Source organism: Neoarthrinium moseri (assembly GCF_022829205.1).
Source record: "Neoarthrinium moseri strain CBS 164.80 chromosome Unknown scaffold3_Wmoseri_CBS_16480, whole genome shotgun sequence".
NCBI classification, from domain to species: domain Eukaryota; kingdom Fungi; phylum Ascomycota; class Sordariomycetes; order Amphisphaeriales; family Apiosporaceae; genus Neoarthrinium; species Neoarthrinium moseri.
This window is the reverse complement of record NW_026055117.1, coordinates 1,166,511-1,192,275: the sequence shown is the minus strand read 5'-3', so window position 1 is coordinate 1,192,275 and position 25,765 is coordinate 1,166,511. Positions and strand designations below refer to the sequence as shown.

The window sequence follows — 25,765 nt, the reverse complement described above, 5'->3', positions numbered from 1 at the left end:
GCCATGAAATATGAATCAACGCAATACTCAAGAAGTACATAACTACCTCGTCAAGCCCCCATTTCCATCCACACCGAACAACCTGGTATTGCCCTGAGTCTTGCTACCCCGAAGCTTTCGATTGCGATATCTTGAAGCCCCCCAAGCAGCGGGTCTGGAAAACACCGGAGGGGTCGTACTTTTGTGCAGCAGCCTTGATCTTTGCCACATTCTCTTGACCTGCATATCTGAAAGGGTCCTGGCTGGCATCTGCGTAGTTGACGTATACCCAGTCGAGGTTCGTACCGTTCTTCCGAGTCAAAGAGTCAATCTGGTAATGCAATTCCTTGCATAGCGCATCTCCAATCTCAAACATTGATGCTTCTTTCACATGAACACCGGTCAAAACGAGCAGCGCGTCGTCCTCGATCCGGTCGAGACCCATGATGTTACCTCCAAGCTCGCGACCAAGTTTGCCGATGAAGCCAGGCATAGGTTGGAAGAGCGCCAGTGTCCAAAAGTCGCTGCTGCTGGGGAATTTTGACTTGAGCTTTTCCACCATCTCATTGTGCTTTACTACTATTTCTGCAACTGTGGCCTCGTTATTCTTGATAAGCGAAGTCAGCCAAGTAGTGCTACCGCTCGAATTAGCAAGTATTGGGAGTGGAAATTTTGGGATAACGGGGAGGAATCATGATTACATACTAATATCCATCAGGTTCTTCTGCATGTTTAGCACGGACGGCTACTGTAACCCTCTCGGTCGTGTCTACCATGGCGGGCAATCGGAGCCATTGCTCGAATGCCGCCGGCCTCTCGACTCCCTTAGTGTTAGACATGAATTGAAGGCAGACAATATCATTAAAGTCTGGTTGATAAGACCACCCTACGCCACAGTGATTTTCGGGTTGGCGTTGGAGATTGGCTGTGAAGTCTATCAGAGCCTTTATATGGATAGCCGTAGTTGACTTGTTCGTGAGACGCGTGCCGCCCCAAATGAGTGGCTCGACAAAGGTGAGCAAGTCAACCCTCGTCACGATACCGAAGTTGCCAGATGCCCCTTTGAGGACTTGATAGAGATCCGGGTTCTCCTCCCTGTTGGCTTGTACAATCCCTCCATCAGCAAGCACGACTTCGAAGTTGACGACTTGATTACAAGAGAATCCAAAGCGTGGAAGAAACCACTGCGAAATTTAGAAGTCAGCCAGCTTCTTGCAACAAAGGTAATGCACAGTCTTGACCTACAGATATGCCGCCACCGGTTAGGTAGCCCCCGACACCGACGTTGCCATCCCGGCCACCTGCTACTACAACACCATGCTTATCGAGTTCTTCATATACTTGAATCCATCGCGCTCCCGGTTGAATTGAAGCTATCTTCGTATCTTGGTTGTAGACGATCTCATTCATGGCACCGAGATCAACCGTCACACCATCGGCAATATTGCTGCCACCTGTCCAGACAGTATGACCGCCGCTGCGGACAGCGAATTTACAGTCTGGGCAACTAATAAGAGTTGTCAAAAGCCTGGACACCTCGTCCGAAGTCTTTGGCCGGACTATGAACCATGGACGGACGTGCTGGCTCTTAGACCAGTAACTTGCGATCCGCTCATCATACAGAGTGTCGCCTGGATGCACAATGAGGCTCCCGAGGCCAGCATCAGTGAGCTTTTCAATCTATATATGGTTGTTACATTAACGGCTTCTCTTAGATTCAACCTGTAGTCCGAATCAAGAAAAGAAACAAGGGCGCTCGAGGAGAACGTATGGTCAGACTCACTGCATCTAATCTTGCGTCTAAAGACATTTTTGACGTAATTCAATAAGACTTCAAACTGATCTTTCGGTGCTAAACTTTTATCTACATAATGAACTTGACCGATGGATATGGTCTTTGCTGCCTGTTGCCTGTTGCATGGTTTGTGTGCTGTTGGACTTCCCCTCACATCCCTAAGAGGATAAGACGATGGTGGCTCAGGGGTCAATGTGGGTCCCTCATCTTGCTTTCAAGCCTGCCGCAGCATCAAACTGCTCGTACTAAACTCATTTCTTCCAATAACCTAAGAGTCTTTCATAGGCTCCTTGGAGGAATATCATGAGAAATAACAAGCGCGGCCTATTTTTCGATACTTGGAGCGCGATCAAACCAGGCAAGTACGGTATCATGATCTCCCGAGGCCGTGTTATTGGGCAGGCAACAAAGACCACCCAACACCTCGTAGTGTGGTTTTTGAGAAATTTCTATATGTAATTGGAGTTCTGCCAGTGTTGATATCACCAATGGAGTATGTTGTTCCATCGCTAGAGCAGCCTCCAAACTATCTATTTTTGTTTTCTAGATGTATGCCTACGCTCAGTAGCGGACTCACTTACACCATAGCCGTTGATACGCTAGTGTCCGCTATGGGGAGTGAAGCACATCCAGATAGTGAGGTGATCATGTTTGCCTATATCACCGAGATTTTTCTTGAATTCGAGAATTCACAGAGGGGGATCTACCCAGCAGACGGTGATTTTGTGACAGCGAGACTGCAAATACGTGCAATATTAGCCCCAGGACGAACTTGATACGCATCGAAAGTCGCCCATATGATAAGCCAGCGACAGCTAATCTCCCCATTCAAATGCACATCTGTTATTAGGTTTTGTCCATTACCCTCTTTGATCTAATCTGTTCTCGTACCTCTGTTCTCGTACCTCTGTTACCTGTAGGCCCAGTGAATATGCAAACGACATGGCCGTGCCAAACTGTCGCTACGCCAATGAGATACAATCAGTAGAGATCGACATGTTAATAGAAATGTAGTCCGTGAAGCGATTTCAAACGATGGCGTACAAGCTAAGTATCAAAGCGATAACGATTCCTACTCTTGGCTGTTCATGTGCCCCTTACACGGTAGCGAATTACTGCTCTGCGTGGTTTTTCCCAAACGGTATTATGCGTGTTATCACGGACAGTATAGCCCCGACTTTATTTTACTCATCCATAGGGTATCTATCGTACAGTAAATATGCCGGACTATGTGACTATAGTACACATGGAACAGTTCTAGGTGCGTTGTTATGGGGCGTTGCTCGCTCAGCTTCTGGCCGCCAAGTACTTGCTGGAACACACACAGGTAGCACATTGATATTGAGATGAGACAGCTTTGGAACAGAGCAGTCAGGTTGAAGCTCATGGTTCTTGGCGCTACACTAGACCGGCTTCATAGGTACACATGTCATCGTCGATAGGCGAGGCTATGCCACAGAACAACTTCATCTTGATCACCGAGACTTTTGGTCCATCCAGTTGACACAAATGTAATCGGTATAAAGGGTTCGCCATCTCAGGAAGTGCCCCTACAGGAGCTCACTAAAGATATTTGTGGCAAGTCTAAAGGGATCAAGTTGGTTCAGGCCATAGTTTAGTCGCAAGGGATAAAACTGATCTGAGGAGCGAAGATAATTCGGAAGAACACCCGAAACTTCGCGACCGATTCGAATCCTTTCACAAAGTATCGTACTAGATGATGAGATCACAGTGCAGGTCCACGTGTGCCGCAGTGGACAAAAGTGTAGTCAACGGATGCTGACTATACCAACAAATCGCGGGATAGTACCCCGCTCCATGGGTTATAACACCCAGTTGGCCAAATGCCGGCAGTACCAAAGGCAAGACAAGCAGGCGTTATTAATCATGAGTCACACTGCCTCTGGCACTTAAACTTTCCATCCAGATGGAGTTTGCCAGTGAGGTCCGACTTTGGTCAAGCCACTTGTGAGCCGGTCAACGCATATACCGTGGGAGCCTCGGTGTGGCGGCGTCCTCCAATGGTTGTGATCCAACGCCCAGCCGACCTTCCAGAACCGGGATGTGCACTCGCCACGTCAACGATTTCAGTCGCGTGACCGTCTTCTGTATGGAAGAAGACCAAGAGAAAATCAGGTTCCGGCTTAAATAGCGCAACGTTGTTCCGTCGCGATTGGAGTTGCGCAAATGGACAAGTCTGCAGTGGATGCTGTGAGACCGCACCACACCCCCCGCACTAGCATCTCACACCGAGCAGCTGGGTATGGGGGAAACGGGCTCGACGAGTCTCGAAGAGGGTGCCGTCCTCATCCCATATGCATCGGTTCCATCCGGAGTAACTTGGCCGATTGGGACGCGGGAGGGTGGGATGGTTATTGCAAGGACCAGAAGACCTGCCCACTCACGTCTTGCCCCCGTACTCCTTCGCGCGGCGCCAGCCTATGGAAATCGCGGGTTCCTGCGCAGATGACCACCGGGTCTCCCAAGTGATCTCTCTGACATGTCAAAACCTATCACCTGGAATCCTCGACAAGATACCTAAGATGGAAGCGAGCCTTGCGAGCGATAATCGTTCCCATCTGCGGCCCGCGGCTTATGTCAGACGGGTCTGGTCAGAAATCGACACGACTAGACGCCAAGTGATACTCTGTTTCCAAGGTTGTGGACAGGCAGACGTGGTGCGACCGGTGTCCGAGAGTATTGTACAGCCGAAGTACAGCACGGTCGGCTCCTCCCGGCCGTCCGCTGTCGCTTTCGTCCTTTGGTCATAGGGAAGCTGGGTCCAGATTGCCATAGATGGAAACAGATCCACGTGTCAGCCTGGCTTGGCTCCTTAAAAGGACTCCTTTGAGAAACGTGGGGGAGCGACAAGCTCCTATGGCTCGGAAGGAGTCTACAATTCTGGAAGTCAGCCTCGTGAAGCAGCAAATAAGCCCTGTCAAGAACGCATCTGGCATCTTAGAATAGAAATCCAGTACTACGCCATGCTCTTACGGAGCATTCTGGTGGTATTCTAAAGTAGGCGATTAGAGATACCGACCATATAACCTGGAGCACAGCCGTGCAATATCCTGTATGTAGCTGAAGCGATAAACGTCTTGGGGTGCACGGGAGCGTGCCACGTTTCCGACTTGTCTCTTTTGGAGAGACATGACCGCCAGTGGACGATGCTTTGCTGCAGCGGGCAACTCGGTACAAGGCTGAGCGGGCTAGATTTCCTCCCGATTAGGTTACAGGTCGGCAGTGCTTGCATATATTTTAATGAAGCTGCATGCTGAGTATTGGAGTTGTCCCTTATGGGAACAACGTAATCCCTCACGGGCCACGAGGAATCTGTCTTGTCTCGTTTCCCTCCCGACGCAAACCTATGAAGATCTGACCTGTCTGCTCTAGCCTAGTCCAGCCGTGTCGGGTACCAACGTCTCAACAGTCAAGCTGAAACCTGAGGCAGACATAGCAACGAGAACAATGCTGGGTCTGGGTATGTTCGGCAGCCTAGATGACTCCCTTAAGCAGGTACCGCGGCCGTGGCCCACTCCCAAGACTCCCCATGTGGGAGGTGTTCCATACTCAAGGCGGTCGGGACAATGCCAGGCCTCTGGGCACTGACGAAGGCTGCCGGTGATGGGTGCCAAAGTGGGGAGGAAGTCGGCGAAGAATGTTTTGGAAGCAACGGTAAGGCAGTTGGAGCAGCATGGGTAACAGTCCACTAAGCCTTACTGAGTTTTAGTGCCTCCGTGGAGGAAATAGTCCGTCCGAGGCAACTTGCGGTCAATAAGAGGTACCGCGGTGAGACACCTGACACGGTACAGCGGCTGCGCGCCGTTTTCGTAGCCGGCAAGTCGCTTCTGACTAGTCCAGGTACACAGGATCCTTCTCTGGTCCTCATGCGTGCCCCAGCAAGCGTCCTCATCGTCTTCACGATGCGTCGATGACAGGTGGTGGCGATCCGAGTGCATAGCAAATCGACGGATGGATCGCTGCCTTGCAGCGTCCCGAGGTTGGAGCCGGCCATGTTGCATGCTCCTCTGCTTCGCACCTCGGGGGATCGGAAGCTGCTCGTTGCCAACCGTGTGACAGCACGATAGTATAGTACCATAGTATGTGCCGCGAGGATACGTACAGTAGCATCGTGGAGACGCAAGACTTTCCGGCAATCCGGCCATGGCGAAGGGCGCACTTACTCATCAGGAGCGTACCGTTTTTCTTTCGTGCTCTCGCAATCTCGTTATGGCCCCCTGTGCCCCCAGTGGTTGCACGCCTTAGCAGAACCAAAGGTTGGGAAGATATTGCCCATGGACAAGGTGGGCAGCGCACAACGCACAGCGCACCTGGCGCGTGAAACGGCACCTGAAGGAAGGCAAGCAAGCAGGGAAGGAAGGGAAGCGAGGCATGTTGATTTCTGGAGTTCTCCGCGAACGACTTCGACCGTATGCCGAATGTGGCTAGAGCTCTGGGGCATTCAGGACGTCTAGAATTGTAATGGCCCAGGAACAACCTGGGAGAAGGGGCTTTTTGGCCGTGAGAAGCGTGCGTGACTGGCTCCTGTTGATGACAATGACGAGATCAGCGGTTACTAACAGACTCTTCTTTGGACTTCCTCGCGGCTTGGATCCGGCTGGCTGGTGACAAGCCCACGATGGCTTCTTTGGGGCTAGAGCGCGGCATTGACCAAACCCACCTCAGAGCCCATCACGCATCACCTGGTGTGGCTTTGATTGAACAGGCTGATGAAGGACTGCCAACGCAGCAAACCCCCAAATCCGCATTGTGTGGGCCGTGAATAGACCATGTCATGCCAGGCCAGGCAGATGACGGGAGTCCCCTTGATCCCATTGCTTACACTGCATCTCATTTCTTACATTGCATCTCCGGCAGCGAGGTCCTCGGGCCTGGGTCTCTTTCTCGTAGCGCAGCCGTAAAGAAATGGCATCCGCGGCAACTGTAAGTTTAATGGGAGAGGTACCTTGGTACACAGGCTTGACAGCCACAGACCACAGGCGGGAGGCGCCCACAAAGCAACGTGCCCATGACTGACTGGCTGACTGACTGTGACTGTCAAAAGTGAGAATGGCCCGTTACCCAGAACATCCAAGGTCCGACTGATCCCAGCAGCGCTGGCCGCGACCCTTGCCTTGTTCCTTGCCCAACTTGCCGTGCTTCCATAACCCATCCACGGTCCACAGTGGCTGGCAAGCTGGGATTCGAGAAGAAAGGCGCTCTGTGTGTGTGTGTCTCTCTCTCTCAACAGCCCCGTCGGCGTTTTACAGACGCTGCCCAGGTGGTCCGCTGTGGTCTTTCACCCGTCAGATGGCATCCACGCTTCCTCTTTCTGCACGCACTCTGGCACACCACTCTCTCCCCACCGTCCCCGTACTAAAAAATCACCTAAATACATCATAGCCCCCAGGGACAGGACGGGACAAGCCAGGTCCCGAATTATTACCTACACTGCCCAATTTTCCTCCCCCTGGCATTTGGTTATTGTTGTTATGACTTTTCGGCTGGCCCTTCCCATAAACCCCCAGTCAAGTCGAGTGGCCCGTGGATCCGCCGTGTGTTTTGGACTGGGACTGCATCCAGTCTGCAGAGCTAGCTGATTGACGTACATACATACTGTACTTCCGGAGACCGACACACATACCTACATCCATCCATATCCATACATACACCCAGCCCGGGCTAGTCAAGGTAGTCGCTGCTTCGCTGCTGCCGCTGCCGCCCGCGTGTTGCTTGCTTCTCAACAACACCAACCCCGAACGGCCAAAAAAACAAACTCCACACTTGAACGTCATCCACCAGTCAACCACACAGCGACACGACACGACACTACCACAGTACACGCCTACCGCCAACACCCCCCGACACCGACATCTTGTTCCATCTGCGTCAACGCGCCCTCGAACCACATTTTCTGGCACTATTGACAGCTGTTCCAACCCTTACCCAACACACCCCCGGTCCTGCATCTCCCCCGGACTTCTTTGCGTCTCTTCCTCTCCCTTGGGGAAAAACTACCCAGCCCGAGCCATCCATCTGGTCGCACAGCAGGGAACCGCGGGCAGAGAGCCGTGGGACAAGAGCGGAGGAAACACCCAATCCCACGCTGTCGCGAGCACTTCGACACGCACATCCCACGTCGCCGGTCCACCTGTGGCTTCCACGTCGCATGCTGCAGCACCCGCCGTGCCAATATGGTCAACCGCTGTCCAACGCGGACCAGTCTTCCAAACTAAAACATTCCCCGTGAACCCGTGGCATGAGCTTTTGCGACTAGACGTGGCTGCTTTCTTCGCCAGGGTTCCGCATTTCCCGTCACCATGGAGAGGGCAGAGGCCGAGACTCTGCCTCGCCATGGCAGCGCCGGACTGGAAGCTAGCATCTCGAGTCTGAACTCTGTCGACCAAGAGACGTCGGCAACCTCCAGCGCAAACGTCGACACTCAACCGTCCCGGTGGACTTCCACGGCGACATCGTTGACCGCCTCGCCTCTGGTCTCGAGAGAAAACTCACCCACACGGTCTTACCCTAAATCCGGACGAACCAGCCGGTCGTCGACGACGAGATCGCGCAAGAACAGCTTCCAGGAACCCAGCCCTTCACGAACACGAGTGCACCCGCAAGTGTCCACTCCACGACAACAATTATCCGCAGCAACAACACCTACCTTGCCTCCCCCGCCCACCTCGGAACCCGTACTGCGCGCGCCTCAGCCCCAGAAGCCCTCCCTTGCAACTGAAGCTTCGAAGGACGCGCCGCGGTGGCCAGTGTCCCCCCGGCTCAAGTCACCACCACCAGCACTCAACCGCCCAAGTGCACCCCCACCGCGCAAGAATGATCAAGAGCCGCCGATGATAAATGTGCTCCGGGCTACCCCATCACCGCATCCACCACCGTCGGAGTCTCCCTTGCTGGTACCTTCGGATACCGAGGGAGACGAGACGCTTTCTACTGGCATGAGGACACCAGGAAGAGGACCCAGCGCCGGCTCATCCACATCGCAGCTGGAGACGGTCCAAGAAGTCAGCCAACCGAACACCCCTGGGCCCAATTTGGATCTGGCCTCGGAAAAGCTGGCGCAGTCGGGAGCCGCAGGAGGCCAGCCATCAAAGTCTGACGGTGCCGTCAACAAAATACTCAAGTCGGAAAATAATAGCGAGAGCGGAAGCGATAGCGGAAGCATCAAGACGCGCACGAGGAGGTCCAGTGCTGCTGGACCCCCTCCTACATTGCAAAACAGGCAGTCCAGCTCGGCCTTACGCTATGGAGGCAAAGGCCATACTTCTGGAGATGCATCGAAACATATCACAGTCGAGGAAGAGGAGGTCAACTCGGTACCGCGCGCGGCACTGGGACTGAACCCAGCCGCGCAGGGAGGGGCAGGGAATAGCCTGAAGACGAAACCAAGTTCCGAGACGATACGCCCCCGGAAGGAAAAGAAGAAGACGGCCCGAAAGGCGGTGCCGGCTACTTCTGGTACTGGTGAGAACTCAACCCTACTTGCAGCGAGACCAACGTCGCGACTTCGTCATAGCCGTTCGATAAGATCGATCTCATCATCGACATCTTGTCGTTCGCCGAGGAAGTTGCAGAGCGGCCAAGGGTCGTACGTTGAGGAATTCATGATACCACGGGCGCCCTCCAAGTTGTCGCGCACCCCAAGTATCACCGCCCATGTGACCAATTTGCTAACTGGAGGACCACGTGTAGCATCTTCAAAAGCAGATATCTTTGAAGCGAAAGTCGCCAGCGCTGTCGAGGAGAACAACTCGTCCGACTCGGACGAGACCTTCGTCTATGACTCCAACCCGCCAGATGCTAATGACAGGCCACGACGGTACCACTCTCGTACGCCGAGCGCGACGTCCATGGTCAGTCAGGTGGACCGCAACGGCTTGCGTTCAATTCACAGCGTCCTTGATAGTGGCCCTGTCAACCCGGCTATCAAGAAGAACATGAAGTTCGTGAACCCTTATAACAGCAACGGAGCTGAAAGCCTCGCAGGTGATGATGATGGCAAAGGTTCTGGCGGTCGTAGTAATGCAGGCTCGGGACGCGGCACAGCACGGCACCATCACCACGCTGGCCGCTGGGGTCGCAACAACAGCAACAACCACCTATCACTTTTCGACAACGAGTCCCCTTTCCCTGCTGCGGCACGCTCCAAGCTGCCTGGAAACACATCCAGGCAATCTTCTAATCCCCCCAGCCCGAGATTCCCTCCAGCACGGGGTGGGCTACATAATAGTAAGCGTCAAATGGCCATGGCTGGTTATGATATGGACGATACCACCACTACTACCGGAGCAGACGACGAGCGGACTCCATTGCTGCACATGAACGGCAACCGATCAACCAGGTCGAACCGGAGCAGACGCAACATGCTTCGAGGGGGGCGCATTGATGTGGAATCGCATGATTACCGTTCCAGACCATCCTTCTTGAACCGCTTTGCCAGCTGTTTGGTTCTCACAATAATGCTACTCCTGGTTATCATGGGGGCTGTTGGCTTCATGTTTGCGACTTCACAACCCCTGACGGACATCAAGCTCGTAAAGATTGGGAGTGTGCTTGCAAGCGAACAGGAGCTGATGATGGACATTACGGTCAAGGCCCACAATCCAAACATTGTTGTCGTTTCGATAGATTCTGCAGACCTGGAGGTCTTCGCGAAATCACCACACGCTGGTACGGACTCGGAGTGGTGGCGTCATCCCCACGACGGAGAGCTGGACATCCTGGACGACCCTCCAGATGACCAACCTGATGATTCACCTGATGACGGGAAATCACCAAATATGCGACTTGGCAACATTCTTGAGCTCGACAGTCCCCTGAGTTTTGAGGGATCCTTCTTCCAGACGGGCAACTCCATGTCTTCCGGCGAGTTACGTCTAGTTCGACCCGGAAACCAGACAGATGGCGGCACCGAACGCTGGGAGCGTATCCTGAACGATGAGTTCACCCTAATCCTGAAGGGGGTACTCAAATACACCCTACCTCTTAGTCAGAAGATAAGGAGCGTTACGATATCGGGCAAGACGACGGTGAAGCCCAATTCCGCAAACGACCCAGTCCTGAAGCCGAACGGGACGAATTTTGAAATCGGCATATCGTAGTCTGGCGGGTGACTCTGACCCGTCTTCCCTATGTGGCCCATTCATGATGTCATTTTTCTTTTCACTTTTTACGATTTGTATATTGAGCGAGCAACTGGCATTTTCAGGAGCCTGGGGCGTTGGACAACAAACTAGCTTTTGCATTGAAAAAGGAAGCGGGACTACCCCGTAACATCACACTGGAAGGCGCGGCGCAAAGATATGGAATACTGGGGATACAGGACTTCCGATGGACCACACGGCCACCACAACACAACATTCACGAATCTGCCTTACTCCTGCCACTCGCATCCGGCGGCTGTCATGTTACGATATCATTGATTCAAAAAGAGTGGGATACTCAGCTAGACATTCCATGGAGATGGCTACTTTACGAGCGGGCTGGACTGGACGAACCGTCACCGCATTTGCATAGGGATAAGGGTCACAAAACGCATAGCAAGGCAGAAAAGTAATGATTAAACAAGCTTGGAAGACCAAGATAGTGATACGTGGCTGAAGAAGACTACAATAGTCAAAAGAGCAACCGTTTGATGGGGGACTGGAGGTGACATCCTGACAAGACTATACGCGTCACAAACCCGCAATTATACTCGGGAAGCAACTTGTACTGGTAGACAACGGTCTGGACGAAACGCAGTCGTCTTAGTGGATAAATGATCAAAAATGGCTTTCAAGTCGACTTCCGTCTTGCTCATCTGATGATGTGTGCATATTTCAACTAGCAACTGCCTTCGGACACCTTTCCCTACAGCAAATCAAGGGTATATCCAAACCCAGCTCACTTTATGCAGGTTACATTTTTTTTTTCCAAAGTTAAAAATGATTCACATATTACGGAGCGATCCTCAATTGTGGTGTACCTCCAGCGCACCCTTCTCCCTGACTTCCTCGGCGCGTCTTTCGAGGTCGGCCGCCAAATCCGCCGAGTACGTGCTCCGGTCGGAGCCCGGCACGATCCAGGGCGCGTTGGTGAACAGGTAGTTCATCTCCTCGAGGGGCACGCGGCGCGTCTCGGGGAGGACGAGCCAGAAGAAGACGGCGTTGGTGAAGTTGCAGACGATGAAGAGGATGAAGTAGCGCCAGCCGCCGATGTTGGCAATGGCAATGTCCGTCACCTGCCCGATCATGGTGTTGAAGGCGAACGACGTCATGGTCGCGATCGACACGCCCTTGGACCGCGTGTGCGTGTCGAAAATCTCGGCCGGGATGATCCACGACAGCGGGCCACACGAGTAGCTGAACGAGATGTTGTACAGCCACGTCACGATGATGAAGCCCCAGCCGGCGCTGCCCGACCCGCTTCCGTTGGTCGGCGGGAATACGGCCAGCAGAATCGCGGCGATTAGGAACATGAGGCAGTTGACCAGGTTGCCGATGATCAGCGGCCAGCGGCGCCCGAAGCGGTCGATGGTCATGATACAGGCGGCCTGGGCCAGGAGCGCCAGGATACTGTTGATGGCCTGGTACTTGAGCGCCTCGTCCGTGCTGATGCCGATCTGCTTGAAGATGTTGACCGAGAAGTACTGGATCGCCGACACGCCTGTCATCTGGACGGACGCCTGCAGGGCGCAGGCCAGGAAGAGCCGCCGGAACGAGGATCGGTGGACGAAGAGCTCCTTGTAGCTCTTGGCCTCGTGCTCGCGGTCAAAGGAAATGGCTTCCTACAGTTGCAAAATGGTCAGAGGTTGAAACAACAACGGTGGGTCCGGGCGATATATCGACTTACCTGGATCTGAGCAAACTCGGCCTGCACCCAGGGGTCACTGGTATCGCCGTGAGAGTGCAGCTTGGCCAACGTCGCCAGGCCCTTCTCGGCCTGGTTGTGGTCGATAAGCCAGCGAGGGGACTCGGGGAACAGGAGAATCAGGGCGGCGAGGATCACGGCAGGCACCACCTGGATGCCCAAGGGAATGCGCCACTGGCGGTCGTCCAACAGGTTGTGGTTCGTTCCCCAGGTGATCCATCCGGCCATGAGAGCGCCGATGCCCAACATGAACTGCTGCAGCGCCGTGACTCTTCCGCGGATCGACGGGTGGGCAATCTCACCCTGGTAGACGGGGATGATCATGGTCAGGAAGCCAACGCCCAGGCCGGCGAAGGCGCGGCCGGCGTACAGGTAGCTGAGCGACTGAGCTGCCGTCTGCACGGCTCCACCGAGGATGAAGATGACAGCGCCGAGGAAGATGGTCCACCGACGCCCGAGGAGATCGCCGGCGGGACCCGCGAAGCCGGCGCCGAAGAAGGCACCGCCCGTGAAGAGCGACACGACGGCGCCGCTTTGGGCCGTGTTCGGGGCGAAGAGCTCATTGAAGTGTGTGCTGCCCACCACGCCGGCGATGACACCGAGATCATAACCGTACAGGGCAGAGCCCATGGAGGCAAAGATGCCGACCAGGAACTGGGGGAGCAATGGGGTTAGCAACGCCCGGCTATTCTCGAGACACGGGTGCCAGGTATCCACCGCTGTAAGCCACTCACCTGGTAAGTATGTGGCGACAACATCTTGACTGCTGCTGCCAAGTAGCAATCCTACTGCCCGAAGTTCGAACAATGGGGAGAAAGGCTCGGGGGTGAGCAACTAGGAGAGCCAAAGCGACGAGCGAGACAAGAAGCCGCGACGTCGTCTTCAGCGGCCATGTCACTCTATATATTGACCCCAACGACCAGACCCCGGGGCCACGGGCCGCCGAGGTGCTCTGCCTTGTTCTCCCAGTTGGACTTGGGTTTCTCCGCATCGTCGCACACGTGCTGCCGTTGGGGAAGAGGGTCCCATTGCGACGACACTGGGCAGCCCAGCCGCTCGGTTCGTGAAACTCTGCGATTGCACGGTATGCAAGGCGAGGTCTTGCGCCGGGACGCACGCAGTTGGTGGAATCTGCGGGCTCGCCCCGGACGCTACGCAGGGGTCGCTACAGGCGCGCCAATCGCTGACTATAGCGATGCCCTAGGGGAACCCCAGTCTGGGGATTTTGCGCTGTGGGGAGCCGGTATGGAGCCTTTCTCCACATCAGCCTTGGAGACGGAGCGAAGCGAGATTTTTCTGGGGATTGGAGCCGGCATGGCATGTTGTTCGTAAGACGTGTTGGTAAGTTTACGGATGTCAGTTCATGTGATGAGATGCGACGGGGTGGAGACGAGGGAGCCCAGGCAAACATAGTCAAGCCACTTGCTCTATATTATGGACCCAAAGTGCTTGCTCAGCAGCCTGTCACGATCATATGATCTGCTCATTCGCCCGGTTACGTCCCTAGACATTTATTTTCGTCCCAACTTCGGGCGAGATACTGTTTAGTACAAGAGTCGCCCTGTTCGAGTTACTGTTCACCTCGCCAAGCCAACCAGTCCAACAAATAGTTCAAATCTCCAGCGTGGATGTGTCCCTGTCGATGTCAGAACGGTGTAAAACGGAGTGAGTGGGTGGGTATATCCAGCGTTCCCGTCCCAGCCAAGACAAGGCCTTGAAGCTGAACCATGTTGAGCGGTGGTCGACTTGGTCCTGAAAGCTGTCAGGCCTCGGAACCGTGACAAGATTCGATGAGCACATTGCCTCCCGAGAGACAACGTCTGGCCTTGAAGAACCCTTACACGCACTTGGGAAACAGAGTCGAATAATCGATACTAGAGAACGCAGCCTTGAGACAAAACTAGTGCTATAGCTCGTGTAAGGGCTTCCAACGTACTTTTGAGACAAGCGGAGGGTGCTTTTCTTAACTGCATTCTACAATTCAGCCAGAAACTCTACCTAAACGTAGGTGCCAGATGAGAGGTATGCTCAAGCTGTGAGTTGAACGGCAGTGGACACCGATCTCACACCGTTGCTTTGGCATGTGCCGGATCCAGGGACAAGACCGAAACTTCAGGTTGTAGTTCAACATCGGCCAATATCGAATCCAAACAGTATGATGATACTGACGGGACAAGATATCAGGCTGAGGTTATGGTGGTGATTGAATCCGATGTCACCATACACGATAGGCAGTCTCTGAGGTACCTCATTTGATAGACATTTCCATTCCCAATTGCAAGCTATACTATTGACGAAGACTCCACTAAATCAAGACTTTGGTCTAGGGCCATTTCCAGGTTGCCGCTAGCAGTCACCATGCTTTGTTCCTGCTCATGTACATATGGTCATCTATCCCGAATCCACCACGCAGCACATGTCCCCCCGGTGTCTCGCATCTAGTGGAACTGGTCCTCGGTGACGCCCTTGCCCATGGCGCTGGTGGAGCTGATGCCGCCGGTGACCATCTTGAGCATCTCGTCGCTGTAGTTGGCGCCGCTCCACTTCTGGTGCTTGACGACGTCGACGCCGCCGTCCATCTCGGGCTCCTGGACCAGCTCGCCGTACGCGCGCATGCCGCTGGCCGCGTACGCCCGCGCGAACTGGTCGCTGATCAGCGCCGTCGTGTGCAGGCCCGCCAGCGTGATGAACTGCCAGCAGTACCCCAGCTTGGCCAGCCGCCGGATGTACGTCTCCTGCTCCGCCCGCGGCATGGCCGTCTTCCAGTTGAACGAGGGCGAGAGGTTGTACGCCAGCCTGAGAAAGCACGCATATGTGTTAGTCGATTGAGAGGTCGAAGCTTGGCTATATGCCCGCGGGAGAGGGGGAAGGACTCACTTCTGTTCGGGCCAGACGGCGTGTACGCCGTTGGCAAACTCTTGCGCCTGCTTGAAGTCGGGCAGCTTGCTCTCCATCCAGATGGCGTCGCAGTACGGCGCATAGGCAACGGCACGGTTGATGGCGCAGTCGCAGCCGCCCTTCAGGCGGTAGTAACCCTCGCGCGTCCGCGGGGCGTCCCAGTTGAAGTAGATGTCGACGTTGGTGATGCCGTGGGCAATGGCGCGGGCCTCGGCGTGGCTCTTGCCCTTGGCCTGGGAGAGGTATTGCTGCACCAGCTCCTTCTTGTTCGGGTACGCACCGGCATTGATCGTCTCAACGACGGCCTCATCGAAGCGCTGCAGGCCGGCCTTCTCCAGCCAGGCCTCCTCGATCTGCGAGAGCTGTTCTCCGTTCTTACCGGCCTGCTCGGCGGCGAAGATGAGGTCGTTCAGGGGTTGGAGGTTGGGGTTCGTAGAACCCATGATGAAGGCATGATCTCGAGGGTCGATTGTCGTCGTGATCAACGTGGCAGCTTCGGCATCAGTCCGGGCAACGGCGAGCAAGTCGGAGCCCATGATATCGGCTTGAGCACGGATGGCCACCAGACGGTTGATGTGCTCGCTGATGGGCACCAAGACCTTACCAGCCATGTGACCACACTTTTTTGTACCGGGTGCTTGATCTTCTATGTGAATACCGGCAGCACCACTCTCGATGAAGAGCTTGGTAAGCTTCATCACGGCTGTGAGGCCACCATGACCAGTATCGGCATCGGCAATGATCGGCCGGAGGTAGTCGATATTTTGTAGCTTCGTTCGCGCAGCCTTGGGCACGCTGACTCGTTCGTTTCTTTGTTTTCGGTCGTGGAAGAGCTGTGCCATGAAGAGGTGCTTGACCTTGTTCGGGACGGTAGTCTAACACGTATTAATGAGCGAGTCGTAATAGCCAATGGTATCATTCTGACTTACATATGGGTAATCAGCCAAATCAGGACCAGGCTCATCCGACGAGGAGGCGGTTGATGATGATTGCCAACCGGAAACGTAGACAGTATCCAAGTACTTCGCCATTTGGGTGACCATGGTAGGTTCCAAGCAGCCGTAAGTATAACTGGCATCACGGTTCTAGTACCATTAGTGTCGAGGGCCTTTGCTTGAAGCAATTGGTGAGAGTACATACCTTGAAGCGACCTTCCAGGATATTCCATAATTTCTTAGATTGCGTGTTGCTGGCATACTCAATCTTCAGGTGACCCCTCTTGGAGACAATCTGCTCCGCAGTAAACGGCCTCTTGGTGTATCTCCATCGCGAGTCGGTCCACCACTTCTTGACAGCTTCGACCTCCTTTGTGAACAGCTCGTCTTCAATGTTGGGGTCGATCCCAGGGTTGATCATGTTGTTGGAAGCCATGATGGAAGGAAGGGCAAACCAGTATACGGTTGTATATACAAGGAGGCGAGGGGTAGAGGAGGAAAGACCGTGAGGTAGAGCTATAAAATGTAGAGTATGCTTATCTATCCACTGGACGAAGCAGCTCAGGTGTGGGAGTATGTGTCGAGTAAGAAGAAAACCACAACAATCGTGAGAACTAGGAATCAAGAAACCTATTTCTTTACTAGGAAACGAGAATAGTCATAGTCAACTTCCAATGCTTCGGCCGTGGCAGCTGACGGTCCAAGTATCGGGAAAGATCGGTCGAGCGGGTATTGATCACGGTCCAAGGCCCATGCTTCCCACTGCCGCCAGGGGTGTGTGCCACCTAGTGTGACAATCCAATCCCATGTGCCAGGCCAGTAGTTCACGGCCATTTGAGTTTCGCAGTGGATTGGCACCTCGGCGTGCAGCCGTGGCAATGGCATCACCGCGTCTGGACAAGACCGGATCCGGCTCAAAGGCTTGTTAGTCAGGCAAAGCCAGGGCTAGCAGTTTGCCGTCATTGGCCGAGATGCCGAGAGAGTTACATGCCATTGGAGCGCCGATTGGAGCGCCGCCCACCCCGCATTATTGGGGAACGAGCCGGGGCAGCGCAACAAGAACGGTCGGGCATCTGGCACTTGACAGTGACGCATACTGCAACTATTGTATGTCATGCCTACGGCCCCTGCTATGGTGAATTTCGTGGCCAATGGCATTTTGAGATGGCATGTTCGTAATGAGGTTCTGGTCAACCTGGAAAGAAAGGCAGTGGCAGTGTGACAGGTCCAGCGGTTTCAAGAGGACCCCAGTGGCATTGTCAGCTCCCAGTGTATCGACACAGCAGTCTTATTCCCCGTGCCTGACTCGAAGCTTGTACCACTTCCACTGAAAATGTGGACATGTGAAAACGAGCCGAGTGTCTCACGCTTGTCCTCAGAGGTACCTACCAGTCAGCGCGGCAATGAGGACGCGCACAGGGCTGGGCCTGGCTGGATCGACAATTGCCCGAAGGGGTTAACAGGAGGCTCTGCTATTGGTCAATTTTGAGCCTCGGCTCTATGGTCGGTAGTGTCGTCACCGTGCTTCCACCAGAACAGTCATCCGTACTCGGTGCAGCCTCTGAGCTGGAGCACTTGTCACATGTACGCGATTCTGTGTTCAATCAAGACCCTTGACGTTGGTTATGGGGCATGACATATTGGGAACCATGATGTGCATTATAATGTGGCTGTCTGCCCTGGGCTCCATAATTGTCCTGCCTAAAGGTCCATAATCCCTAGTCACGCGTTGATAAGCTCCTTATATGAGAGTATCAACACATGCTTCAGTTGGTATTCTACAGGTGCCCTAGAAGTATCATTTGAGAGGCAGGCCTCCCTTGGCTGCGAACCGTTGCACTCAAGCAAATAAAAGCAGCTTGACAGCCTCGCGACTGGTGACCAGCAATTTTACACCACCCCTCCACACGATACCAAAGCACACTATGGTACAAGGCTTAATCCCAAACGGGGCCCGTGCATATCTACGGGAGAGCCTCAAGTAACTTCTCTTCTTTGAGCTGCTGAGCTCTTTCGAAGGACTCCCAAGGCGTCAAGGTTCCTAGTGCTCGTCTCTCCTCGGTGGTGACGAACTGAAGGCCGTATACATAACTGGCATTGACCCAGCCAAAGCTAAAAGAGCGCGTTAGCAAAAAGCGTTGGACACAGTCCGGTGATCGGAGCAGCCTACCCTTCCTTCGCAACACCCTTGAAGTCGAGTCCTTGATTTCCATACTCGGCGTCCACTCGATGAGGATCGACAGGTCGGGTCACGTCGTACTTCTCTACGACGACGCCGTTGAAGTCGAAAAATGCCTTGGTTATCATGTAAAGCCACTTGTAGGCTAATCTCTGAGCCAGGTCGTGATAGCCGTATCGGTAAAGACCGGTCCAAGCAAGCATTTGTTGCGGTGCCCAGCCATATGGATAGTCCCACTGTCGGTTGGGCCGTTCCAGGCTGATGGGGCCTCGAGATTCCTCCGTACCGGACAGAAGACCACCCTGTGCCTCAAACTTTGGCACAGCATTTTTCACCACTTTGGCAGCCTTCTCCGGGTCCGGAACTCCAGCCCACAGCGGCCAGAATGTGGTGCAGCTTTCATAGTTGGTTCGCTCCTGCTTCTTCGTGTCGTAGTCGAAATACATGCCTTGCTCCTCGCTCCACATGTATTTATGAATCGCTGCTCGGCGTCTCTTCCAGCGCCGATCCCAGATCGCTGAGGTTTCAACCTGGCCTGGCTGCATAGACCCACCGCACCATTCGGCAGGAATAGTCAACTTGTCTCCAAAGACACTTCGGATGGTTCGGGCAATGTCCATTTCGTACTTGTAGATGAGAGAGTTGAGATCAACAGTGGCAAGGTCTGCGCATATCTTCTCAAGGCGATAGGACGTATCGTGGCCGGACTCTCGAACAGCCCGATCATGGAGGAAGTAGTCATCAAGCTCCGGTTCCTTGACCTCACCGTAGTTGTAGGCTCTAATGAACTGCTCAAACGTCATGTTGTGCTTTTTGGCATAAGGTTCCAGAATATGGACGAAGTGAGAGGCCTCGGTCTCAGGAGGCACGCCCCATCCCTCGGGGCGGTATCTCGATAGTCCTGTCTGGCGATCCAGTCTAGGCTCGGCCATCCACACACAGTAATACTCTTTGATCGCTGCAAGGAAGGCAGTACGAAGAAAGTCGATAGCACCAGGCTCATGCTTGATTTTCTCGTAGACCCGCAATGCCATATCAGTCAGGAAAGGTGGCTGAGATCGACAGAGGTAGTATGACCGAGTTGCGTTGAGGATCTTGCCGTAATGCCTGATGCAGAAACAGAAATTCTGCACCATAGACTTGGCCAGGTCTACCCTGTCGTTTACAAGCAATCCGAGGGATTCCATGTAGCTGTCCCAGCCGTACAGCTCGTTGAACCGTCCTCCAGGAACAACGAACGGGAGGCCACGGAGTGTCTTCTCGCCTGTCACGGGGTCGGTGATGCTCTCCATTTCGACAGCTAGCAGTCCTGGCTTATCGTTCATATCTCGAACCAAGTGGGGAGTGATGATCTCGGGCAGCTGCACAACGTCCAGTCGAATCTTGGGACGATCTCGTGCTACCTTTTGATAGAACTCAAGCTGTTCGGGGGCTGCGTGGGGTACATAGATTCTTGGGCGGGGATCATCTGTCCAGTCCTTCGGATCTTTGGCTGCAACCTCGATGGTGGAGGCATCAATTCGTCGGGTCAAGCCATCCCAGAACTGGTCCTTGATCAAGCGAGACAGTCTGCTGACGGGATTCTCATTGAGCCTGCCAATGTCCAGAATCACTTCAGTACGGCCAAACTCCTTGGCCATGGATAGCTCCTGCAAAAGGTTGGACAGCATGTATGTGCCTCGGATTTCGAAGCGGTTGAGCCCTCCGGACTGCGCCGTGCGCAAGGAGATGACCTTCGGGCCGGTGTCTTCGATGGTGATCTGCATGTTCCTGTCGGTATCCTCCTGTTCCTGCAGCATCTCCAGCGTGTGGTCCACGTTGACGAGGAATTGACGCGAATGCGGTCTGCTTGACTCATCTGGCAGGGTTGGGTTAGAACGTATTGATAGCCGGTGCCGCGTTACACATACCGTGACTTCCTCGCCTATGCGGCTCTACTAAGCCCAGACGCTCGAATTGTTGTACTAGACCATTCTGATGCCATATTAGTCGACAAGTTCCTCCTTGAAACAGTTGGCTCGTTAAGACCAGGCTTACCTGGGAGTAGGTGCGGCTTCGGGCGTGGTAGCGGTTGGTATGTCTCGCATCGGAGTTGTAGTAAGTCTTCGCATCGTCGAACACGCCGAAATCTTCGTTGGAGCTGACACTGCCACCCTGCTGGTGACGAGACCTCGCCGCGGCGGCAGAGGGTTGCGCGGCCATGCGGATGCGTTTCCTAGACAGAATCCCTACCAGGCGGTTGGTGGATGGGATTACTGCAGCTTACGGTAGCTCCAGGATTCGGCGTCTCAGGATTGCGGGCGGCTCTTGCGATAGGGATCAAGATAGCCGGCCACTTGGTGCCCGCACAGCTATTCGCTACGGGAGGAAGTAGTCTTGCGGCTCAATCGCTTCTCGGCTCGTCGTGGTCGGACACGGAGTTACTTTGGGGAAAATAAAGTAGCGGGGGATTCGGATTCGGGTCCAGGTTCAGGGCGGGAGTAGAGAGGTCGAAGCTACTTGCACGACAGCTATCATGTCTCTGCCGCCCAGTCTCGGAGAAGGGATTGGGGTTGGGAGCTCGTCGTGTGTCGCACGTTGCCGCGGGAAGCCGTAGGTGTCACGCGACGATGTTTTTGTCAGGTCAACGGATCTTGGTCGTCTAATGGTTAGGACCTTGCGAAGACAAAGCTGACCGCCACCTGCACCGCGTGACGAGATACGGGTGCTGGAGGAGGGGCAGAAACGGGGTCCCTGGGGAATAAAGAACGGCTTGGAAAACGGTACTGGCTCGGGCTCGGGCTTGTGGAGGGTTCGGGCAGCACGACGCGTGTGAACGGGTGCTAGTGGAAGTATGTGCTCTACGAAATTCGGCTGCTTCACGATGGTTTACATATCGATGATCCGGCTGCACGCGATCACGACGTGGAAGAGCAGCTGCGGCGGCAGGAATGATATCATAGGCAAAAGTTGACGATTGCATCTGCAGAGGCGATGCGGCTGCCCATTGAACACTCCACTCTCGACACCCTAGTCCATCAGCGGTGGATTAAGACACAGTACCCAGGTAAGTCGGCCGGCAATTGTTTGGGACTGATCTGTGGAGCCCACAGCTGTGTGTACGAATGCTGAGAGTGAGCTCGTATCATGCAGCTGAGGCTCAGGGCGAAAGACTTTCGCGTCGGCGACAATGAAAAAAATGTATTGGATCTCTGGCCACAGCGCCTGGTGAGCGTGGACAGCATCTCTCACATCGTGCGAGTCCGGCCAGCACAACGGACCGTTGAACGTGGGGCTGCGGGCAAGCTTGTACAAATGACTCGCTCCACCACGGAGCCCATGATGATGAGATGTCCCTTTCCAATCCAGCAACGAAGATCCCCTTCGCGTCATTTCTATATCTCGTGGTCCCCTTTTCCCAAGCCGTTGTTTCGGCCCTAATGCAAGCACTTGAGAGTGTGCAACCCCCACCATGTCCCTCGAGCCAATGGTATCATCCTCATCCCGCGTTGGGGCACCCTCAATTCCCCAGCCAGGAGCTTTACTGGTCCATGTTGACTGTGCGGCTGCTGAGAAGAGCAAATCGGGTCAGCTTTGCTTGCTTCCTGGAATGCAGGCACTCATTGTTGGTACCGATTCCGGTAGCCTCCCCACGACATCTGGTAGCCGAGAACGCGTTCTGGCGCCGGTCCCAGACCGACCCGTATCTGCGGACCATGAGCGGACATGTACAATCTGCTGAAGGTTCACCGTGAAACACGGTACGTGGGATTTTGCGCTACGATGACCTGTCGGCATTGCGGCCGAGTTGTGTTAAACCAACTAGATTGGCTCTAAGACATGTCACATTCGGGCCAGGAGTCCACGTGGGGTTCCAAGCTGCAAAGTCTATCTGCGGAACGTATATGAAGGCCTGAGTCAAATTGGTACAAGCCACCAAGAGCCGCAATTGACCCTGCCGTGTCGCGTTATCCAATCAAATTGGCCATCTCTGTGCTGTTCTTAGACTTGCTCGCATCTCGTAGAGACAAGGCAGACCTAGTCAGAAGAGAAGCTGCTATAGCGAAACAGCGACGAGATGGTGCAGTCGACATTGTTGCTGCTAGCGTAGTTATCACGGCCTTGGTATGTATGTATAATCGGGCACAGCGAAGTTGATAGTATGACAATGGTGCATATACTGTTATGCGCTCTATAGAGATCAATCAACCCGTTTCGTAACCTTAGAAATTGAAATCTAATGTGAACGTTGTTGCTCGATATTATACTAGACTTTGTTGATAGCTTCTAAACACTACCCAGATAGTACATTCCTATACTTGATATGCCTTACCAAGTACGAAATAACGAAACTGGAACACAGCCTTCTAGATTCGCAGATCCGCAACGAACAGTAACTGGCACAACTGAACATATGCTCGGTTTCATAAGCCAGTGGTTGTTCACACAAGATGAGGTACATGATAGAGGGTTTGCCCTGCCTGTATGTTCAAAGTTTGCTCGCATGCCCTGACGCTGCAAGAGGGGAAAGAAGAACTCGATGCTCTCGGCGCAATTGTGGAGTTACCTGAGCCCGTGCGAAGGCTTTAGATACAGAGCTCTCCACATCAATGGATAGTGCTGTAAGACTTCACACTGCCAACTCTCCCTACAAAGTGCCAGACCTTGTCGAGATCTATACCCGAATAATGGTCGAGCCCAAATCTGTTATGGCAAAAAGCGCTCACACGGGACGATTCCCTTCTTGGAGGGCTTGCCTTGGAGTGAAGAGTGCATATCACCACATGGGCAGGTGTAAGTTACTGCTGGGGTATATGCTATTACGCGACACACGACGACTCCAGTCCATGGCTTTATCAATCCTAATTCGCCGCCTTTTGAGACATACTCGCAGTGTTTGGTATCTCGCTCAGAGCTATTAATATCACAACAGATTGTGGATGCGAACTGCCTACTAAATGTGTATATTGCATGAGTGCTGCATACATCAAGTACGGCTTGACACGTAGGGTGCGTGGCAAACTTGGGAAACTCGTGCGTTTCTAGAGACCTGGCCCAGAAGCGACCGCCAATGACTAAATGGCAAAGTAGAGTGGCTGGAGTGGTTGAGAAGATAAGCCCTTGCCCAGGCGATGACAGCCATGGGGAGTCATCCATGGGTAGATACCGAGGAGAATTCTCGGAGGCGGGCCTATTAGGACATAATATTGACTGAATGGCTGCATGCGCATCCCTGCCGTTGCAGCATTCCAACGCTGTGCGAACAAATAAAGCCTGCAGATAATGTGCTGCACGACCTTTCCAATGCAGACTGAGATCAATCGACTGATCGAGAACGTCATCCCTTGCTACATAACCTAAAACCTAATTGTTCGCAGAATGTCACCCTTGGCTCAGTGATGGTTACTTCCGCAGGCTCCGTTCTGAAGTAATTTCCCTCTCGGTTTGTCTGCTGGGTCGGCCACGTCGAAGCGACGCCTAGACGTGGAATTCTGCTCAATGCGGCTGGCTCTATCTCGCGCTGACACGACTGAACACCAGCAGTTTTGAGAGCTCTAAAAACAGGTATGGGGTCCCTTCGCTTAGGGCTCCTGCACTGGAGGGTGACTTTGGAGGGATCCAGAGAGGATTTGCGAGGCAAATTAGTTGGCCGCTCTAGAAAGCCTGGATGTTGAACAACTGCCGTCGCCATCGTCTGCTCTTCAGAAACCTTGACAGTGCGGTCGGGGACAACCATGAGGCTCAGGAGACAGTGTTGATCTTCAACAAGCAATCGATGCGAAGAGGGCGACTAAACTCTAATAAAAGAAAGCGCCCGTAGATCAACTAGCCTGGAAGATCCGGAAAGCCACCGACAGTTGTGCTAACGCTAGTGACGGGGCAGCACCCACCGTATCGGCGGGCTCTAACCGGATTCCTGTAAGCTTATCACATCCGCACCACGACCACGGCGCAACCAACCTCGTATTCTCAGGTCAAGCCATCCGAAAAGAAACGGCAAGTCTTCAACAGGCCGTCTGTCTCAGGCAGACCGCAATCTGTTCGAGCGCCCCATGCTGAACAATATGTTTGTCTTCTGCCTTGCCAATCTCTTTTACCCTATCTGGGCAAAGCCCACGACAAGTAACGGTAGTCTCTGGAATTAGGAATCACTCCGTTATATACTTACTGACCAAGACCCGAAAACGTGGCGCCAGTTCAAGGCTCGAACAGTCCCGGATCGGTTCCGGCTTTAGACAGCTCTCCTTTGCTAGAAGTTAGCCTCGAGTTCCCTTGTCTGATTCTTTTGTGCGTGGTTAAACTGTTGAAAGGCTGGGTCACCCGTTGTGGCCATGGTTGCTGGGGGGCGATTCCGCTATTGTTCGGCCAAGCCTACCGCACCTGCATGATGCAGCTACAGCCCCGGTATCAAGGAATGTGCACACCTTTATCCAACACTCTGAAACTCCTCTCCCGTGGAATGTCAGATTGATTGCTCCAGACTGATTGTTGCCCTTGATCAAGTCGTGAACTGACATGATTTCATGCTTCCGTTGAAATACTGTTCGGCTTTTATGGATACATAGTACGCTATCTAGAGCTGTAGAGCAGTTATTCCATTGTGAGGTGCCCGTATACCCGGACGTACAGCTCATCTGCATGCCTAGTGCGTTATCAGTACTCCTCCCGTATTCGGCAAAATTGATAGCCAGGGGTAGGCAGCCTCAAGTTCTGGATTCGTCGAGCAAGGTATCAGTGCAGCCTAAGCCAGTCTGCAAATTCCTTCTCAGGCGTTGCTCTTGTATCTGGTGGCTCAGGGCTCATAGAGTTGGTACCGCATCTGCAGAGTACCAGGATGGCCCTTCGCAACTCGACTTCTTTATTGACAGTGGGGGGAGCTGAAAGACTATCAGGCGTGATACAGCTTAACCGCCATCCTGGCTTGGTATCGATGCATGTCATAGCTCCATTTCTCACCAACTACCAATCGGCCTGTTGGCCTGAAATCAGCTCGGATCTCCTCAAAAGAATGCCAACCTGTGTCATCATGTACAATGCGTGTCTGGACCCGGACCACACTGCAGGGCGCCAATAGACTGGTCCAGTGGCTAGATCCCAGCCCGATGTTATGGTGTTCCGATAATAGAACTGGAG

At 53.7% G+C, this 25,765-nt stretch overlaps 6 protein-coding genes across 6 annotated transcripts; 1 reads left to right on the top strand and 5 right to left on the bottom strand.

The window, feature by feature from the left end:
* Positions 1–103: 103 nt before the first annotated feature.
* On the bottom strand, positions 104–1,789 carry JN550_001738 (uncharacterized protein; the record flags this gene model as incomplete). Its single annotated transcript, XM_049312955.1, has 4 exons — positions 104–614; positions 685–1,163; positions 1,225–1,659; positions 1,763–1,789. 4 exons carry the CDS (start codon positions 1,787–1,789, stop codon positions 104–106), a joined length of 1,452 nt encoding a protein of 483 aa, XP_049176589.1.
* A 3,701-nt stretch (positions 1,790–5,490) lies between these two features.
* JN550_001737 (uncharacterized protein) lies at positions 5,491–5,940 on the bottom strand (the record flags this gene model as incomplete). Its single annotated transcript, XM_049312954.1, has 1 exon — positions 5,491–5,940. One exon carries the CDS (start codon positions 5,938–5,940, stop codon positions 5,491–5,493), a length of 450 nt encoding a protein of 149 aa, XP_049176588.1.
* A 2,154-nt stretch (positions 5,941–8,094) lies between these two features.
* JN550_001736 (uncharacterized protein) lies at positions 8,095–10,893 on the top strand (the record flags this gene model as incomplete). The annotated part of the gene is made up of 1 exon (XM_049312953.1): positions 8,095–10,893. The coding sequence occupies one exon, from the start codon at positions 8,095–8,097 to the stop codon at positions 10,891–10,893; it is 2,799 nt and encodes a 932-aa protein (XP_049176587.1).
* Positions 10,894–11,741: 848 nt separating this feature from the next.
* On the bottom strand, positions 11,742–13,398 carry JN550_001735 (uncharacterized protein; the record flags this gene model as incomplete). Its single annotated transcript, XM_049312952.1, has 3 exons — positions 11,742–12,557; positions 12,623–13,294; positions 13,375–13,398. The coding sequence occupies 3 exons, from the start codon at positions 13,396–13,398 to the stop codon at positions 11,742–11,744; spliced, it is 1,512 nt and encodes a 503-aa protein (XP_049176586.1).
* A 1,680-nt stretch (positions 13,399–15,078) lies between these two features.
* Positions 15,079–16,909, bottom strand: JN550_001734 (uncharacterized protein; the record flags this gene model as incomplete). The annotated part of the gene is made up of 4 exons (XM_049312951.1): positions 15,079–15,436; positions 15,518–16,413; positions 16,468–16,623; positions 16,679–16,909. The coding sequence occupies 4 exons, from the start codon at positions 16,907–16,909 to the stop codon at positions 15,079–15,081; spliced, it is 1,641 nt and encodes a 546-aa protein (XP_049176585.1).
* Positions 16,910–18,437: 1,528 nt separating this feature from the next.
* JN550_001733 (uncharacterized protein) lies at positions 18,438–20,854 on the bottom strand (the record flags this gene model as incomplete). The annotated part of the gene is made up of 4 exons (XM_049312950.1): positions 18,438–18,585; positions 18,644–20,510; positions 20,563–20,626; positions 20,690–20,854. 4 exons carry the CDS (start codon positions 20,852–20,854, stop codon positions 18,438–18,440), a joined length of 2,244 nt encoding a protein of 747 aa, XP_049176584.1.
* Positions 20,855–25,765: the final 4,911 nt, after the last annotated feature.